This window comes from Notechis scutatus, chromosome 7 (assembly GCF_049901735.1).
Source record: "Notechis scutatus isolate UNSWTSFEM ecotype Mainland chromosome 7, rNotScu1.2, whole genome shotgun sequence".
Classification (NCBI taxonomy): domain Eukaryota; kingdom Metazoa; phylum Chordata; class Lepidosauria; order Squamata; family Elapidae; genus Notechis; species Notechis scutatus.
The window spans coordinates 8355665-8374307 of NC_142015.1; the positions used below are offsets into that span (position 1 = coordinate 8355665).

At 38.3% G+C, this 18643-nt stretch overlaps 1 protein-coding gene across 4 annotated transcripts in view; it reads right to left on the reverse strand.

Moving 5' to 3' along the window:
• EBF2 (EBF transcription factor 2) overlaps positions 1-18643 on the reverse strand; it is a 250146-nt gene that overhangs the window by 16779 nt on the left and 214724 nt on the right. For all 4 annotated transcript variants that reach the window (XM_026671320.2, XM_087969954.1, XM_087969953.1 and 1 more), the window contains exons 11-14: positions 16844-16932; positions 12853-12918; positions 11227-11404; positions 5144-5329 (exon numbers count right to left, since the gene is read on the reverse strand). In XM_026671320.2, coding sequence (XP_026527105.1) covers positions 5144-5329; positions 11227-11404; positions 12853-12918; positions 16844-16932 — 519 coding nt within the window. The remainder of the gene's footprint in view (positions 1-5143; positions 5330-11226; positions 11405-12852; positions 12919-16843; positions 16933-18643) is intronic.

The following is an 18643-nucleotide window of genomic DNA, read 5'->3' on the forward strand; positions in this document are numbered from 1 at the left end:
TTTCAACCTCAAGTTTGCTGTGTTCTTGATTTTGTATTTCTTCTTAAATTCTTTAGTTTTAAAAGGTTGGGGAAGTTTGCAATGCAAACTTATTTTGAATATTTAAAAAGAATACATAGAGGAAGCTGAATATATACCAAAACCCTACAGAATTTGGTGTTCACATATATTACTAATTGATTGGGTTCACCTACTATGCTACTTCAAAATGTGGTCTGCTTCTTTTAAACTTAGTGTGATGTGTGAATCAGTCATTGTGATGATTGGGATATATTAGCCAAATCTAATGATTTTTCAAGCTTCAGCAGGTGACTGAGCTTGCTTGGGTTTAAAAACTAAGCAGGATCATGCCTGGTCATTATTTAGATGGGAAAACCCCAGGAAATACTAGGGTGGTTAGTCAGACCAGTTCCATAGTTGGACTTCTGGAATTCTTCAGTCAGCCTGGGGATTCTGGAAGTTGAAGTCCACCCATTTTAAGAGTTGAGGAACACTAGATTAGACTATGATGCTGGGGGGTGGGGGGGAACCCCTGAACATCATAATGGAAAAATACTTTGGAGATACTGTTGAGAACATAATACAGACCAGAGGTGGTATTCAGCAGCTTCTGACCAGTTCTGGAGAACTGGTAGCGGACATTTTGAGTAGTTCAGAGAACGGCAAATACCACCTCTGACTGGCCCCACCCCCATCTACTCTCTGCCTCCCAAGTCCCAGCTAGGTCTTCTTTTGTTGCCCTGCACAGGAGAACGGAGCTGGAAAGCAGGTTAGTGGGGTGGGGAGGGAATGGGATTTTGCAGTATCCTTCCCCTACCATGCCCACCAAGTCATGCCAGGCCCACAGAACCGGTCGTGAAAAATCTTGAATCCCACCACTGATACAGATATGTCCTTGAAGTTGCCTAGGATCAAAATTAACTCAAAGAAGACTTCATCTTGTTTAATAACTTTATAAACATGGTGAATAACAAATGTTTTATTTGCAACTGTGATCCAACCACAGTTAAAATGATCATTTAAGCTAAAACAGTAGAAAATTTACAAGAATACTGTATAATATATATCATTAAGTATTTATTTATGTTCTATATCAGTCTTAACTTCAGGCAATTCTATGGACAAGTTTATGTAGTTTTCCTGCCAGCATTTTCAGAAGTGGTTCAGAAATATTATCATTTTCTTCTTGGGATTGAGAGATCAGGACTAGCCCCAAAGTCACCCAGCTGGATTCTGTGCCTAAGGAGGCTATGACTTCTAGTCCTGTATCTTAACCATTAAACTGATTTTTATATATTTACAATCATCATAAAAATAATATTTAGGCAAGTATAACACTCTGGTTAAGGCACCAGGTTATAAAGCAGGAGACTATGAAATTCTAGTTCCACCTTAGCCATGAAAGCCAATTGGGTGACTTTGATCCAGTCCTTCTCTTCTCAGCCCAACTCACCTCACATGATTGTTGTGTTGGGGAAATTAGGAGGAGGAAGATGTGTTGAATATGCTCACCACCTTCTAAAATAATAAAGGTGGGATACAAATAAATAAATAACCTGACACCCTGCATTCTGAGTTTATTAATCACAACAGGTTAAACCTACCATCTCATTTTACTAACAGTCATTCTCAGCATCTTGTCACAGTTGCTTCCACCAATCAGTCTAGATTGTTAAGTAAGTTTTCAAATCTCTCTTAAAACATATAAAAATGGGTGGAACCAGATGAGAAACTAGAAGAGAATTCCATAATCAGGAATCAGTTCCTAAAATGTAAACTATCTGCATTGAGCAGCTCATGAACAGGGAAGGGAAAAACTCCTTGTTCCTATTAGTCATGTACCATAAACAGGAACATGTCAAAGCAGGATAGATGAGGGCAAAGAACTAACCAAGGTTAGCTGAGCCAGGATAAAGTTCTGTGAAGGGAGGGAACATGGGAAAATGAGGAGGTCCACAATATTGTGAAATACAAGATAGTTAACATTTCTAAACAAATATTTTCAAGCAGATTTCCCCAGCCTAATGCATTCTACATGAGCTGATTACATTTGCCATCATCTCCATATGTCACAGTGGGAAATGCAGTCCGATAGATCTGGACCAAATTTAAAACGAGCAAACACATTTCATTTTGGGTTAAGATGCTTCCATTGATCTGTGTTATACCTACAGAATCACCACTGTATTTTACATTGCTGTATATCTTCGCTAGCTTTGAATGATTGTCTAATTTTACTTTTCTCAAGGATCTGTCAGCATCTCATTCTAATCTCTGATGGTCAAGAATATATAATTGAGCTGTTGTTGTTTTTTCTTTTTCTCTGGAACTGAAAGTTGACACATACAATTCAGCCAGGATGCAGAATGTGTAAGTTTTCTCTTTCCTTAAAAAAAAGGAGGGGGTGAGAAACTCCAGCAAACATCAGTTTGGCCAACTTTAAACTCTGTGTGCAAAAGCAATCAACATTTCAGATTTCTTCTTGACTTTTTTTTTTTTTCGTTTTCCAAACAGGCCACTTACTACTAAAAAAAAAAAAAATTCAAAATGTTCTCATCTTACAAGTGTGGACAAGTGTGGAAAACAATTCAATACTGCCACTGGTTAATAAATGCCTTCTATAAGGAAGTAGTGCCTAATCGTTTGAGAGACTTTATCTCTGAGTGGGTGGGTAAATCTGTCCTCAAAATTTTACATCAAAATATTGCACTATGTCATCACACACACACACACACACAGAGAGAGAGAGACACTGACACACACCCACACACATACCTCTTTTCCTGGGAATATGCCTAATCTCATCCACTGTATTCTTAGGGTGCTTGAGAATGTTGTTTTAATTTGCCTCCCAACTCTGAAATCAATCCTAGCACATTTGTTGGAATTTATTCTAAGTTTTATAAAGCTGCAGTTATTTGCTTGTTTATTTAGCCTTTGAGTTAATATTGATTCCTCATGACTACCTGGAGAAGGCCATTTGACATTCTTGGCAATGTTTTTGGAAATGTCTCACCAGGATCTCCTTCCTAAGAATGACCCAAAGTCACCGTGATGGCTTCATGCTTAAAGCAGTACTAGATTTCACAGTCTCCTGATCTCTCTCTCTCTCCCCCCACCAAAAAAGCACATTCAAATAATATGTTTTTTTTTCCTAAATGTGGTTAATACTGGAAGTAAAGTCTAGTATCACTAGCTGCAATCTCTTTATTTATGTTCCTGTTGCTATTTGTTTATTTTATTTATACTTTATTTATATTCCTGTTGCATATCAGAACAACTAAACCCAAATGCTATCACTCTGCTAAACAACTAATTCCCACAACACTGTCAAACTACTTAGTAAGACTGTATTACTATTATTCTTCTCATCCTTCCTATTACCTATCTCTTCCCACTTATGACTATAACTGTGTGGCTTGTATCTTTACAATTTATATTGTTTTTTTGTTTCCTAGTATGATTTGATTCCTTATTAGTATCACTGTATGATTCTTCTCTTATGGTTCTTGATTCTTGATGACTATCGCTAAGTGTTGTATCTTATGATTCTTGATGAATGTATTTTTTTTCTTTATGTACACTGACAGCGGATGCACCAAAGACAAATTCCTTTTCTATTCTTGTTCCTGTTCCTGTTCCTGTTCGGCTCTGTTCTTGTTCTTGTTCTTGTTCTTGTTCTTGTTCCTGTTCCTGTTCCTGTTGCTGTTGCTGTTGCTGTTGCTGTTGCTGTTGCTGTTGCTGTTGCTGTTGCTGTTGCTGTTCCTGTTCCTGTTCCTGTTTCTATTCTATTCTATTCTATTCTATTCTATTCTATTCTATTCTATTCTATTCTATTCTATTCTATTCAATGATATAGCCAATGAGATATTTCTCCCCCAGTCCTAATCCATGATTTATCAGCAATATTCAGAAGAAACCTCAATTCTTAACCCATTCTACTCTAGTATCTCCAAGGAAGCAAAAAAAAAGGACCTGAATTTCATTTGCAGCTGAGCCCCCAGCACTGCTTTTCATAGAACAATGAAAGTTATTTGGGACTATCCTTAAAACATACACATCAGCATGGGAAAGATGTTTTTTAAGGGACTTTCATATACTGATCTGATTTTTTGCAGATCTGTTCTCTTGGTACTTAGTCTAGTTGTCCCACAAAGTGCCTGAGTTTCCCTAACTTGTTTGCCCTGGTTAGTTGCAGGCTAGTATGCTGCAGTCCATTCAAATATTAAAAACTGTTATGCATATAAAAATGGAGGGTGAAGGAAGACAATAAATAAAAGATTGAAAACACACACACACACACACACACACACACACACACCAGGGCTTTGGATAAAACACTTTGGAAGATCATCTTCTTTCTTGATGATCTCTCTTGGAACTGTAGTTTTCTGAGAAGTTAGCCATAAGTACAACATATTTCCTGTAAGGGGGCCACCACTACTAAGCCCAAGGCATTGTGGACATGAAAATAACAACATCCAATCACATCTATCTAATATATTAACTGCACACTGATTCCTTTTGCATTAAAGGAGACAAAAATTTAGGAACAACGGCTGATAGATATTTGTGATAATGGAGGTAAGGCTTAATCAAGCAGTGAATACATATTTCCTCTCCTTTTGGTACTCCTTTTCTTTCTCATCTGGGAACATTCTTCTTATTCTCTCTGTTCTTTCTCTCCCTTCCCATACACAACTTCAAAAAAGGTTGTTATAGTTAAAGGGTAATAATAATAAAAAACAACTTGTGGGCAACTTGGAGCTGCTTGTGGGCCACTCCTGGCATTGGAGATCAGAAGAGAACAAGGAAAGCAGGGCAGACCGAAGTTATGGATTTTGATGGGATATTAGATTCCCAGCTGCTGATGCTGAAGGATACCAAGAGCTAAAGTTCCAGAGAGACAGAGCCATTTGTGGCAGATAACCACAAACTGTCGACAAAAGCAATCCTGCCTTCTTAACAAGCTTGTTCTGCAAAATTTTGGGCTTAATTGTCTGATTACAAAGTTGAGGCACCTTCTGGCAGATGACCCAAAGAAAGGAAATAAACATTTTCTGGCAGATTGCCTCTTAACTTAAGTCAGCCCTAAGGTGAGGTGGAGCTGGAGGAAGAGAAGAGAAGGAAGCTAGCTACTCACAGCCATAGGGCGATCCTGTGGGAGAACCATTAATAAATCCAGGTGAACTGGGAACAGCCAAGTTGGACATGGGGACATTGCTGTAGCCGTTCATGCTGTTACTGGGGGTGCTGTAATTAGACTGCTGAGGGGTTGTGCTGGAGGAATAACCTCGTGGAGATATGCTGCTTGTGTTGCGGATGTAGCCTGAAAGAAATAAACATTCACCGAGTGTCCATCAGTACGTATAACAGGCAGTGGTGGGATTCAAATAATTTAACAACTGGTTCTCTGCCCTAATGATTTCTTCCAGCAACCGGTTCACCAAACTGCTCAGAAAGTTAACAACTGGTTCTTCTGAACTGGTGTGAACTGGCTGAATCCCACCACTGATAATAGGATGGTCTCTCCTAGGACGTGTGCTGTTCAGTTATCTGGATCATGAATAGATTCATTATTTCATTCAATACCATGTTTCTCTGACAATACGCCCCCACCAATAGGAATGTTTTCTAGACATAAGGTGAAATTAAGCCCCCCCCCAAAAAAATTTAGGCCTATTTAAACCATGCGTTCCCCACCATTTCTCACATTGCTTGAACTATACGAGGTAAAGAGAAATGGGGGGAATGACAGGGGGGAAACTTGCCTTTAGGAGCCCCCTGCAGGTAGCCTTGGCTGGAGCACCCCGCAGGCAGACTCGCCTCTATCAACCGATAGAAGTGCCCTGTGGGCAGAATTGCCTCGCCTCGCCACAAGGCCGCTTCTATTGGCCGATAGAAACTCCCTGAGGGCAGAGTCACCAGCTGCTTCTATCAGCTGTTATTTGAATGTCCTGGAATATCTAGGAAGATTTAAGAGATGTGTATCGTCTTATTCTATGGGCAAACTACAGGAACGGGGCAAGGTAGGTACTGTATTTGCGCAAACCACGCCACAGACTACAATGTCTGTGCAGAAGCCAACACTATATTTGTGGATTACCCTCGCCCTTGTACTGTCTGAAAAAGAGATGCCAAAATACCCCACCAAGCACACAAGGGAGAGCTGAAGCCAGACTCAACCACATGTCAGTGGTTGGGCTGCAAGCAAAACCTCGAGAAAGGGGTAGGAGAAAGGCAGGCTGTTTAGCTTGCAGTTTTACAGACAACAATCTCCGTGTTCCCCCTCAAAGCATACCTTCCCCCTCGAAGACGCTAGTGGATGGCAAGGGGCACAAAGATCCCCCAGCAATCTCCCTTTGAAACCAGTTGAGCAATTGAGTGAACTGCGAGTTCCCTTAGTTGGCAGCCTAAGCGGAGGGGTCCAGAACTGCCCATTGCAGGTGATAGGTGGAATCAGCTTCTTTAGCGACCTTCCTGCAACCCATTCCATCCAAGTGGTTGCAGTGGGAAATCGGGGGTGGAGGAAATAGGGCTATCTGAGGGGACGAAGAAGAGCAGCCGGCTTGGGAAGCAGAAATGCAGTGGGAATCTTGAGATCGTCTGATATTTACTCTGACAACAGCATACGTACATGATTGAGTTTGCAGTTGGGAACCTGATGCGTAGCCATGCCTTGCCATGAGGATATAAGCGGCTGGTGACTCTGACCTCGGGGCACTTCTATCGGCCGATAGAAGTGGCCTTGTGGCGAGGTGAGTGCACGTGGCACTCTAGGTGGAGGTGCACGTGGGGGGAAGAAATTAAGTCACCCCCGAAAAGATAGCCTAGCCATTTTTTCGGGGCTCAAAAAAAAAAGGCCCGACCTTATTTTGTGAGAAACACGGTATTTATTACAGTCATGGATCAGCACAAAAATTAAACATTAAAATAAAACAAATCTGAACAGAACCAAACAGCAGTTTAATTTTGCTGTTGGCTTTATGGACTGTGGCTTTTTTCTATATAGTGGATAGATGTCAAGCCAAATACCTTGGGTGAACAGTGTTCTAGAAATTTATACATTGTGTGCTTGCTTTGCAAGGAGAGATTATTATTTTTGAAATATATTTATCATTATTCAATTAGGGGAAACAATTTGTGTATAGGTTTGTTTTGTTTTTCCTTTTTAGGCACATTATTTTCTCTTTGTGTAGCCTTGCCTAGTTTTGTTTCACTTTTACATTTCCTTTCCTTCTCCCCCTCCCCTTTTTTGGAGTTTGCATTGTAATGTTTTGAATACAAAATACAAAAAAGTTATAGAGGAAAAATAGCATGAAGAAATGCCCAAGTGTTCAACAAAATAACATTTCCCCTGGAATCAGAATCCTAAATAATGATGAAAAAAATAATTCTCCTAGGTTTGTCGGTCTAAATAGAATGTGAGGGTTTATTTTCACTCTTTTCCAAAGGAGAAAAGAATTTCAATTTAATTCTCAAGGGTGGACTATGGCATTCTTATTTAGTTACCAGATGGCCGAGAAGTGTGTGTGAATGCTACATTTTTTTTTATATATTATACAATCCTCTTTCCAGCAGTCTGCAGCCTCCCTGGTTCCTCACACTTCAGTTAAGTCCCAGAGAAAGATCTCAAGAAGGAACTTCTTTCATGGGGTTTTCAGTTTGGAAGTGAGACTGGTAAGGGAGGCTTCAGAGTGATTGAAAAATATGTAAAAGAAAACAACCATCGGGATCATTTCCTTGCTCTTTCAAAGCAAAATGCTGTACAACTGCATCAAAAACAAAGGAAAAATATGCATTCAAAAATGTAGATAATGGTAGAAAACAGAGCTCATTTTCTACTGGGATAGAAACTGCAAGACAAAATTTGGCACAGTATTACTTCAGCTTAGAATAACAGAGTTGGAAAGGACCTTGGAGGTCATCTAGTCCAACCCCCTGCCTAAACAGAAAACCCTATACTATTTCTGACAAATGGCTATCCAACATTTTTTAAAAAAAAAACTTCCAGTGTTGGAGCATTCACAACTTCTGGAGGCAAGTTGTCCCACTGATTAATTGTTCTGACTCTCAGGAAAATTCTCCTTAGTTCTAGGTTGCTTCTCTCCGTGATTAGTTTCCATCCATTCCTTCTTGTCCTGGCTTCTGATGCTTTGGAGAATAGCTTGACTCCCTCTTCTTTGTGGCAGCCCCTGAGATATTGGAACACTGCTATCATCTCTCCTCTAGTCTTTTCATTAGACTAAACATACCCAGTACCTGCAACTGTTCATCATATGTTTTAGTCTCCAGTCCCCTAATCATCTTTGTTGCTCTTCTCTGCACTCTTTCTAGAGTCTCAACATCTTTTTTTTTTTACATCGTGACAACCAAAACTGAATGCAGTATTCCAAGTGTGGCCTTACCAAGGCATTATAAAGTGGTATTAACACTTCACATGATCTTGATTCTATCCCTCGGTTTATGCAGCCTAGGACTGTGCTGGCTTTTTTGGCAACTGCTGCACACTGCTAGCTCATATTTAAATGGCTGTCCACTCGGACTCCGAGATCCCTCTCAGAGTTACTACTACTGAGCAAGGTACCACATCTACTCTACCTGTGCATTTGTGCATTTGCAGCTTAAGGAAATCAACCCTGACTGTCCTTTGGAAAGACAGATACTGAGGCTCAAGCTCAACTACTTTGGTCACCGAATGAGAAGAGAGCACCTATTGGAAAAGACCCTGAAGTTGGGAAAGATGGAAGGCAAAAGCAGAAGGGGATGGCTGAGGGTGGAATGGCTCGATAGTGTGATTGACACAATGTACATGAGTTTGGGCAAACTCCAGAAAACAGTGAAGGACAGAGGGGCTTGGTTGCTGTGGTCCAAGAGGTTGCAAAGAGTCAGACACGACTTAATGATTGAAGAACAACAAGTAGTTCAGCTTATGAAGTGAAATACAGAATTCCAGAGTTGAAAAAGATTTGGAGAGTTTTGTTATCACCTAGTCCATCTCTCTTTCCAGTCCAAGATTTATAATGTAGGCTGTCATCTTGTTAGATGATTGTCCAATCATGAAAGAAAAAAGGCAACCTCACCAAGTCGAGAACAAATTGATAGTTAAACAGCTCCTACTATTGGGAAGTCTTATTTAAGCTTACTCCAAACAACCTCCCTCTAGAACCTCCAGGTCTAGTTTTGCCAGGTAGAGCAACAGAAAATAAAGTTTATCTTTGGAAAGTTATCTCTTCTAAGCTGCTTCACTGATATTCCTACTCCAAATATCTGCTTTATCAAATAAGGTTGACATATTAGGAATCTTCTATTATTTCATGTGTATACAACCATACATGTATGTATTTTTAAAACTGATAATGTTACCTAGTTGGGTAATAAAACATCTGCAAGCAAACGATAAAGCTCAGCTAGCACCAAGGACTCCACAATTCAACCCTGAGCTACAAATATTTGCTTCTATTGGTAAAATTATTATTGTCAAGCATTGCATAGTATGTAAGAAAACAAGCAAGCTCAGAGAGCACCAAGGACCTTGACATAAATATTATCCTTTGTTAGTCTTGCATAGTATGATGTGCTAATACAGTAGTTGTCTGCAACCCTCCAAAATCTCTTTTTACTATGTGTAGCTAAGATGCATATCTGGAGGCAGTGGTTGAGCTATGATATATCTTCAAATGAATACAGCAGGTACTTTGAATTAAACACCCTTTCACAGTATGGTAGAAATTGTTGGGTAAATCACATCCAATTTGAGAGACTATAAATCCATATAGACCTATTTAAACATATTCAAAAACCTTCTTTAATTCTGTATAGTTTTCCATTTCTCTCTAAGATCAGAGTCCTCAGATGATTAATTGCAAGAATAAGATTTGTCTTTCAAGGTTAAAAGCCAAATGAGTGCACTGATGCTGCTACTATCTCTACAAATACAGTTTTACAGGATAAAACATAAGGTCCTCTCTAAAGATCTGTTGCAGCATATCTCACCCTTAAGCAAGTTCCACTAGTTGACAAGTACTTCACTTTGTTTGACAACATATGTACATTTCACCAATCAGACCTGCATGTTGAAAGAATGTGAAAGGGTGTTGTTTCAAGATCTGGAAAAAATTAGCACACTGGTGTTTTTAATATTTATAACTTTAACATGGGATTTGCTGCAAATTGTGGTCAAGGCTGCACCTTCTTGGGGGGTTTCAACAGAAATTCATGATCAATTCTTTTTTCCACAAAGGATGGATTTTAAAAGGTAAACTGTTTGAAAATTGTAAGAGAGAGAAATGGATTTATACAACTCGTACATATGAACTACAGGGGCGGTTAAGGCTAGTGGTGGGATTCAGCCAGTTCGCACCAGTTCAGGAGAACCGGTTGTTAATTTTCTGAGCAGTTTGGTGAACTAGTTATCAGAAGAAATCATTAGGACAGAGAACTGGTTGTTAAATTATTTGAATCCCATCATTGGTTAAGGCTATGGAAGGGCATTGTTTTGGAAGAAAATTAAAGAGAGAACGGGGGAAGAAATGGAGGTAGTGACAGATTTTATTTTCCTGGGCTCCAAGATCACCGCAGATGGGGACTACAACCAAGAAATTAAAATATGCTTGCTCCTGGGGAGGAAAGCTGTGGCAAATCTAGACAGCATACTAAAAAGCAGAGACATCACCCTGCCAACAAAAGTGCATATAGTCAAAGGTATGGTTTTTCCAGTTGCAATGTATGGCTGTGAAAGTTGGACCATAAGGAAGGCTGAGCACTGAAGAATTGAAACCTTTGAAGTATGGTTCTGGGGAAGACACTCTTGGACTGCAAGGTGATCAAACTGGTCAGTCCTAGAGGAGATCAACCCTCACTGCTCTTTAGAAGGCCAGATCCTGAAGATGAAACTTAAGTACTTTGGCCATCTAATGAGAAGGAAGGACTCACTGGAAAAGAGCCAAATGCTGGGAATGATTGAGGGCAAAAGAAGAGAATGAGGTGGCTGGATGGAGTCACTGAAGCAGTTGGCATGAGCTTAAATGGACTCCGGGGGATAGTAGAGGACAGGAAGTCCTGGAGAAATGTTGTCCATGGGGTCGCGATGGGTCAGACATGACTTTGCGACTAACAATAACAAAATCAGGATTGGGCCATGATTAATATTTCCCAGTTTCTGGCCTTAATCTTCTTGAAGCAAAACCTTCATTCATTGTGTATCTTTCAGTTCAGTACTTTTACCTTGATTATTCCCTTGTGTGGACTCAGAGATGCTGACTCCCAACTGGCTGCCATAGGAGTTGATGCCCATCATGGCACTGTGAGCAGGAGAGCTGGACAAAGCCGGGATCTGACCTGGATTTCTTGGGACGCTGTAGAGAGCTTCCGCAATATCAGCAGCTCGCTTCAGAATAATGTCCTGAAACAAGCAAACAACAACAAAAATCAGCATAAATTTTATTCCAAGGGGACTGATTTGCTTTACAAATTAGGAGGAGGAGGAGGAGGAGGAGGAGGAGGAGGAGGAGGAGGAGGAGGAGGAGGAGGAGGAGGAGGAGGAGAGGAAGGAGAAGAAGAGAAGAAGAAGAGAAGAAGAAGAAGAAGAAGAAGAAGAAGAAGAAGAAGAAGAAGAAGAAGAAGAAGAAGAAGAAGAAGAAGAAGAAGAAGAAGAAGAAGAAGAAGAAGAAGAAGGAGAAGGAGAAGGAGAAGAAGGAGAAGAAGAAGAAGAAATCCTCCCCAGATGTTCAACAAACATGTGTCTTGAGATGGTAAAATATGTAGGAAAATATCAAGATCAGGTCTGCTGCTGCTGCTGCTGCTATTTCTAATTTCTAAGGTTTCATTTCAAATAGGCTCTCATGCTAATTATACTTGGCTAACTGGATAATTTAAGAGTCCTCTTCCTCAAAGGTTTCATACTGAAAAAAATAAACTGTTCCTTTTTGTCTGGCCTCTCTGTGCAGCGGAAGACTAACAGAGTAAAAGGGTATCAGAAGGAAAGATAAAGGAGGATAAAGGAGGAGATACCAGAAAAAGAAAAAGGGGTACCCCCTCCCCCCTCACTTGCCTCAACTCCATCAACTTTTGACATCTGAAATAGCTCTCCTTGAGGGAGATGAACGGTCTAGAAATATGAAATATAAATAAATAAAGTCACTCTGATGAGAAGCGTAGAAAAAAATACTACTCAATCCTCACCTAGAGCCCAAGTGAGCCATCTGTGGGTTCTAAAGCTGCAAAACATAATAACCTAAAAGCCCTCTGGATCCTGACACTTGAGAACTCTAACAGGTGTTATCTGTCTCTGTTTTGGGAGGGCACTGAATGAAAAGGAGAGAGGAAGAATGAATAAATATAGAAAAAGAAGACTAGAAAAATTGGTAGATTAAAGGCAAAGAAATAAAAAACAGGGTAAAGGAAGATCTCCAAAATTACAAGCTTTTAAAAATGTTTATAAAACTTTTAGTAGTTTCTGTAGAAGCCAACCTTTTCTGTTTGCAGACTGTTTGAATAGTAATAAACTAATCCAATAGAGGAGAAAACTAATACCATACTAGAAATTTCATCAAACAAGATGATGGAGGAACAACAGAACTAGTGGGTTGTATGCCCATCGTCTGCAACAGAGTTTAGAGGAAGAAGAAATTCTCTTCTTTGAATGAATTACTGGGTTGAAATGGCAGATAAATTCTTATATACTTACAAGCATGAGAACTACCTCCCAGGTAAGACTATAGAGGAGTTTTAATGGAGCATTAAGCCTCATCAGTTCCACTCAAGTAGGTAGGTGAAAAGGTGAATCAGAAGATGCTGCAAACCCAATGCTTTCTTTACACATTCACAAGATAAAAAGAGAGGAACTCTAACCTGATTGTTATGTGGTGTCCCATACAGTGCTTCGACTAGGTCAGCTGCTCGTTTCAAAAGCATCTCCTGCAAGCAGAAAGGAAGGACAACCAAGGATATGTCATGCATTGAAAAATGTGGCAGTAAGAGCTAGGGGACGTGCATAAGCGCACAAATCATGCCTACCGTCCCTGTCCTATTGTTTCTTTTTTTAATTTTTCTTATACGTATCCATTTCATGTATTCATAACTATGTTTATACTTATACCTGTTATCTTGTAAGTGATTGTCAAATCAAATCAAATAAAAATAAATAAATAAAATAAATAGGCAAGCACAATGTGAAACACAACGGACGCTGAACTCAAGCAGGACAAATGCTAGTGGTTTTTAAAAAACAACAACAAAAACCAGTGTTTAAAAAAAAACACTAGTGTTTTTTAAAATTATTATTATTTATTAGTCATTCATACTTCACCATTCTGTTTAGGCACTCCCAGTAGCTTTTGGCCATGAAAACAAATAGAGGGAAGGGCACACTTAACCAGCCTTCCTTAATTCAATCATGCTCTGAACCAGGGATGGGATTCAACCGGTGTAACTACCAGTTTGGTGAGCGCACGTGCTCCAAACACGTACTTTGTGTGCCCCTGCAGCATTTGAAAACTGCCCATATTCAGCTCTAATGCTTCTACTGCAGCCTTGGTAAGTAAAACAGCTAAGGCACAGCAATCTACGGTGCCGCAAGAATAAGCTAAGCTGCAAAACATGGAAATAAAGGACAGACTGGGGGTGTGGGGGGAAAATGATCGCTGGAACTACTGGTTCACTTGAACTGGTCTGAACCAGTAGAATCCCACCCCTGCTCTGAACATGCTAAGCCATAAAGCATGGTTTACAAAAACACTATGTTAAACTAAACCAAACCAATCCATCAGTTCATATCATGAGTCTGACCAGAGTCAACCATGATTTACTTAATAATTTCATCTTTATTTTCATTTATTTTATTCATTTTATGTTGCATGTTGTACCACTTTTATTTTTATTGAGTGTAGACTTGTTGTTGTTTCCCCCCCATCATGTATGTTTCAACCAGTGTCTGTTCTCTGCAAGCCACTGAATGTCTCTTTGGATTGTGGCAACACAGAAATGTGTTTAATAAATAAATAAACTCACAATATACTGAGCATACAGTATTGAGGGGCTGACATACAATATAAAGGTAGTCCTTGACTGAGAACTATTTGTTAAGTAACCATTTGAAGTTATAACGGCACTGAAAAAATGACTTGTGAGCATTTTTCACACTTGCAGCTTCCTCACAGTCACGTGATCAAAATACAGATGCTTGGCCACAGACTCATATTTATGATGGTTGTAGTGTTCCACTGTAATCTGACCTGCAATTGGGTTGTTATGCCCAGTCTGGCTTTTCTATTGATAAGCAAGGTCCATGGGGAAGACAGGTTAACAATTATCAGTGGTGGGATTCAAAAACTTTTGCTATCAGTTCTGTGGGCATGGCTTGGGGGGTATGGCATGGCTTGGGGAGTGTGGCTTGGTGGGCATGGCAGGGGAAGGATACTGTAAAATCTCCATTCCCACCCCACTCCTGGGGGAAGGTTGCCACTGGTTCTCCAAACTACTCAAAATTTCTGCTACTTGTTCTCCAGAACTGATCAGAACCTGCTGAATACCACTCTGACAATTATGTTACTAATTTAACAACTGCAGAGATTCAGTTAACAACTGTGGCAAGAAAAGTGCTAAAATGGGGCAAAATTCACTTAACAAATATTTTGCTTAACAACAGAAAATTTGGGCTCAGTTATAGAGACATATGGAAAGGTGGCTGGTTTGAAAATAAATAAAGATAAGACAAAGATCTTGACAAAGAATATGCTATCAAGACAAAAGGAAGAACTGGCAGACCTATTGAAAATTCAGGTTACGAATAAGATCAAGTACTTGGGGATATACTTGACAGCAAGATGCAGTACACTAAAAGAGAATAATGATATCAAACTTAAACAGCAGATAGCGCTAGATTTGGCGAAATGGGAACATTTACAACTCTCATTAATAGGGAGAATATCAACAATCAAGATGAATATATTATCCAGAATTTTATATTTGTTTCAAACAATTCCAATTAGGCTTGGAAAAGACTACTTTGAAGATTTAAATAAAATTGTGTTGAAATATATATGGCAAGGTAAGAAAGCAAGAATAAAGTTAAAACTTTTGCAAGATGCTAGAATAAGAGGAGGATTTGATTTGCCTAATTGGAAGTTGTATTACCAAGCTACAAATTTGATGTGGGTTAAGGAATGGATAACATTAAGAAATACTAGATTGTTGACATTAGAAGGACATGATCTGTTGTTGGAGTGGCATGCTTTTCTATGGTATAAAGGAACTAAAACACAGGGGTATTTTAGAAGACATTATATACGGGAGTCTCTGTGGTTAAACTGGGAGAAGATTAAAAGACAATGTTATTTGAAAATTCCAGTCTGGCTATCGACTATTGAAGCATTTTCTTATCCTATAATATACAAAAAGGAACAAATAGTTAGATATGGTGAAATATTGAATGAAAAGGGTGAACTTAAATCTATACAAAAACTAGAGGAACAAGGTATAATGATGAATTGGTTTTCATATGCGCAAATACATTCAAGGTATGATAAAGATTCTAAAACAGAAGGTTTCTATGATAAACTGACTGACTTAGATAAGATTTTGACAGGTACTGATGAAAAGGTGATTAAAAAATTGTATGGATACTTATTAGAAATTAAACTAGAAGAAGAACAAGTTAAAGAAACTATGATTGCTTGGGGGAAGAATTTTGGATATGGGATTGATTTAGAGAAATGGCAAAAATTGTGGTCTCAAAATGATAAAATGACAATGTCAACAGCATATAAAGAAAATTTGTATAAGATGTTTTACAGGTGGCATTTTCCCCGACAAGAATAGCAAGAATGTTCAAGAATAAATCCGAAAAATGTTGGAAATGTCATCAGACACCTGGCTCATATTACCATATGTGGTGGACTTGTGCGGACACTAAAAAATACTGGACTAAAATCCACACGTGGTTGGAAAAAATGACAAAAAAACATATAGATTTGAAACCAGAGATATTTTTATTGGGAATTTTACCTGAAATATATAGTAAAGACTTGAAATATCTGGTTGTAAATGTATTAACAGCGGCTAGGATTGTATTTGCTAAAAACTGGAAAAATGAGAAAACACCATCACAGGAGGAAATCATTAAGAAAATATTGGAATGTGCTGAAATGAGTAGATTGACATTTGAAATTAGAGAACAAGAGGATAAACAATTTTATAAAATTTGGGATCTATTCTATCAATGGTTAGACAATAAAATATAGTAATGAAATATGTAGACTTTTAGAAAATAATAAATATATAAAGATGTATTCTTTTCTTATTATATCTACAAAATGATTCTAGGATAGATTTGGGATGATAATATGAACTGTCATAAAACAAATTAAGTAAAATATGATTATTTCATAAAACATGAATGAATAAAAGTATTGTCAAATGATTGATTAATAATGATATTAATGTATTTAATATTTGATTGAAAATACGAGATTATATACAATGTAATTGTAATTGAAGACTACGAAAGGGAAGCACAAAACAATTTGTAAACCAACCGGCACACTGTATGTATATATATGGAAGATGATTTGATGTTTTTATGTTTTGTTTGTTTATGTTTGTTTTAAAAACCAATAAATTTTTTTTTTTTTAAAAAAAAAAAGAAAATTTGGGCTCAGTTGTGGTCATAAGTCAAGGACTACCTGTATTGTATATAAATTGGCTACACAGATCGGGGTTGGGTAAACAATGGTAGAATTAAACGTGGGAAGTTGGTTTGTGATTCAGAAGACCAGACCAATGCAGCCATTATCTTTTATCTTGTTATGTGAATGAAGTCAATAGGTGAGGAAGTGAGATTTACCTTTGCTAGTCGTTCTGGATCACCAGGATGTCTCGGGATGACCTTCTGGAGTCTTTGGAAACCATAGTCTATGGTTGGCTCATTTAAAGCTGAAAAAGAGGTTGGAAAAAGAGTAACAAGTGAAATGTTTATAGGGGAGGGGGAAAAAACCTCAATAGTTGAAAATTAATTTGCACTAAAAAAAAGAAAAGGAATAATGGAAGAAACAAATAATTAATGTTGCACGCATATGAAGGAATGGATAATGAAAGCTAAGAGGTATGGTGGCTCAGCGGCTAAGACACTGAGCTTGTCGATCAGAAAGGTCAGCAATAAATTATTGCACTCACTCTACATCAACAAAATGGTCCACACCCATATTTCTCAAGAGGTCTCCAAATATTTATAGTTTAAATTGGTTGAATAGAACCAATTACAATGCCATCTCCAAAGATGGCTTCCAGAAGACTATCAGGTATCTCAGCATTGTAGAGTAGATGGGAAGTTGGACAAATATAAGGAGGAACTAAAGCACTGAAGTGGTTAACTTCCAAGAAAACCACAAAAAGATTCCATGGAGTCATCAGGAGAAGAACTCAATGAAAATCTCTGTTTACCCAAATAGTAAATAATTTGCCACTTCAAGATGTCATCCTGCTCCCTTCTTCATTCAATCATCAGGTCAGTAAGAGAAATTCAAAATGGCAGACATTTTGCAATCCTCTGCCTGCCATTAATAGGACCATCGGAGGTACTTGGCCAAAGAGAATGCCCAACCATTTCTGACTCATATTAGTTTCTTGAAGTTTTTTGGAAATCTATTCCTCTGCATTTCTCCATTCGTCTGCTTTTCTTTTTTTAAAATAATAAATTGGTAGTTAATTATGGATTTATGATTTTTTTTTTTTGCACAAGATACATATCACACAATGACATGATTGTTTTCAGCTGCAAACATTCTGATTATGTTAAACTTCATAATTAAAAGATGGCTTATCTTCTTCTTTTAACCAGCACCTCACAATTCGGAGAACTACCAAAAAAATAAAAAATAGAGTTCCAGGAGGTGCAAACTGGAAATGGTCATAGCATAGTGAGCAAAACCCTTTAGCATTGCAACTTTGTTTTGTTGGAATGTGAAGTTAAACCTGGTGCCAATTCAGCTTTTTATCTGGCCTCAGATTTTCCCATCTGGCTGTCTTTAGCAGAACAGAATGGAAGTACCCTACATAGCCGTAATAAGCTCTAGTGACATGGATTTTGATTTATTTTAATGGAATAATGATGGGCCAGTTTAAAGATTGTTGGATGGAATCAAATGGGGGTTGAATGGGAAAGACCTAAGAATTTCAACTTTGCTATACTTAGAAAATTTTTCAATGCCTATTGGGAAACATTCTGGATCGCTTAAGAAGTTTAATAATACACATTTCAACTGCCATAGAATCTATTTCCCTTCTGGGAGCAGAGCAGAGAAATTGTGCCAATAATCGTGAGAATTTGTCAGAAGCCTCTTGAGATCTTATATATCACTATCTGCCATTTCTCTTGTTCATTCTGAGCCTAATAGTTGAAGTAAGTTACATGTCTTGAATCAAGCTACAGGGATTATAAATTGGAGAACCCTTTTCTTTTTTTAAAAAAAAAAGGGGGAAAGAAAAGAAAAGAAAACCCAATCATCTAAATGCACATTCTTAACCAAGAATATCTAATGGGAATATTCAAATTTGTAACTCAAGGACAAAATCTAACTGCTACTCAGGGGTGGGATTCAAAATTTTTAACAACCGGTTCTGTGGGCATGGCTTAGGTGGTGGACGT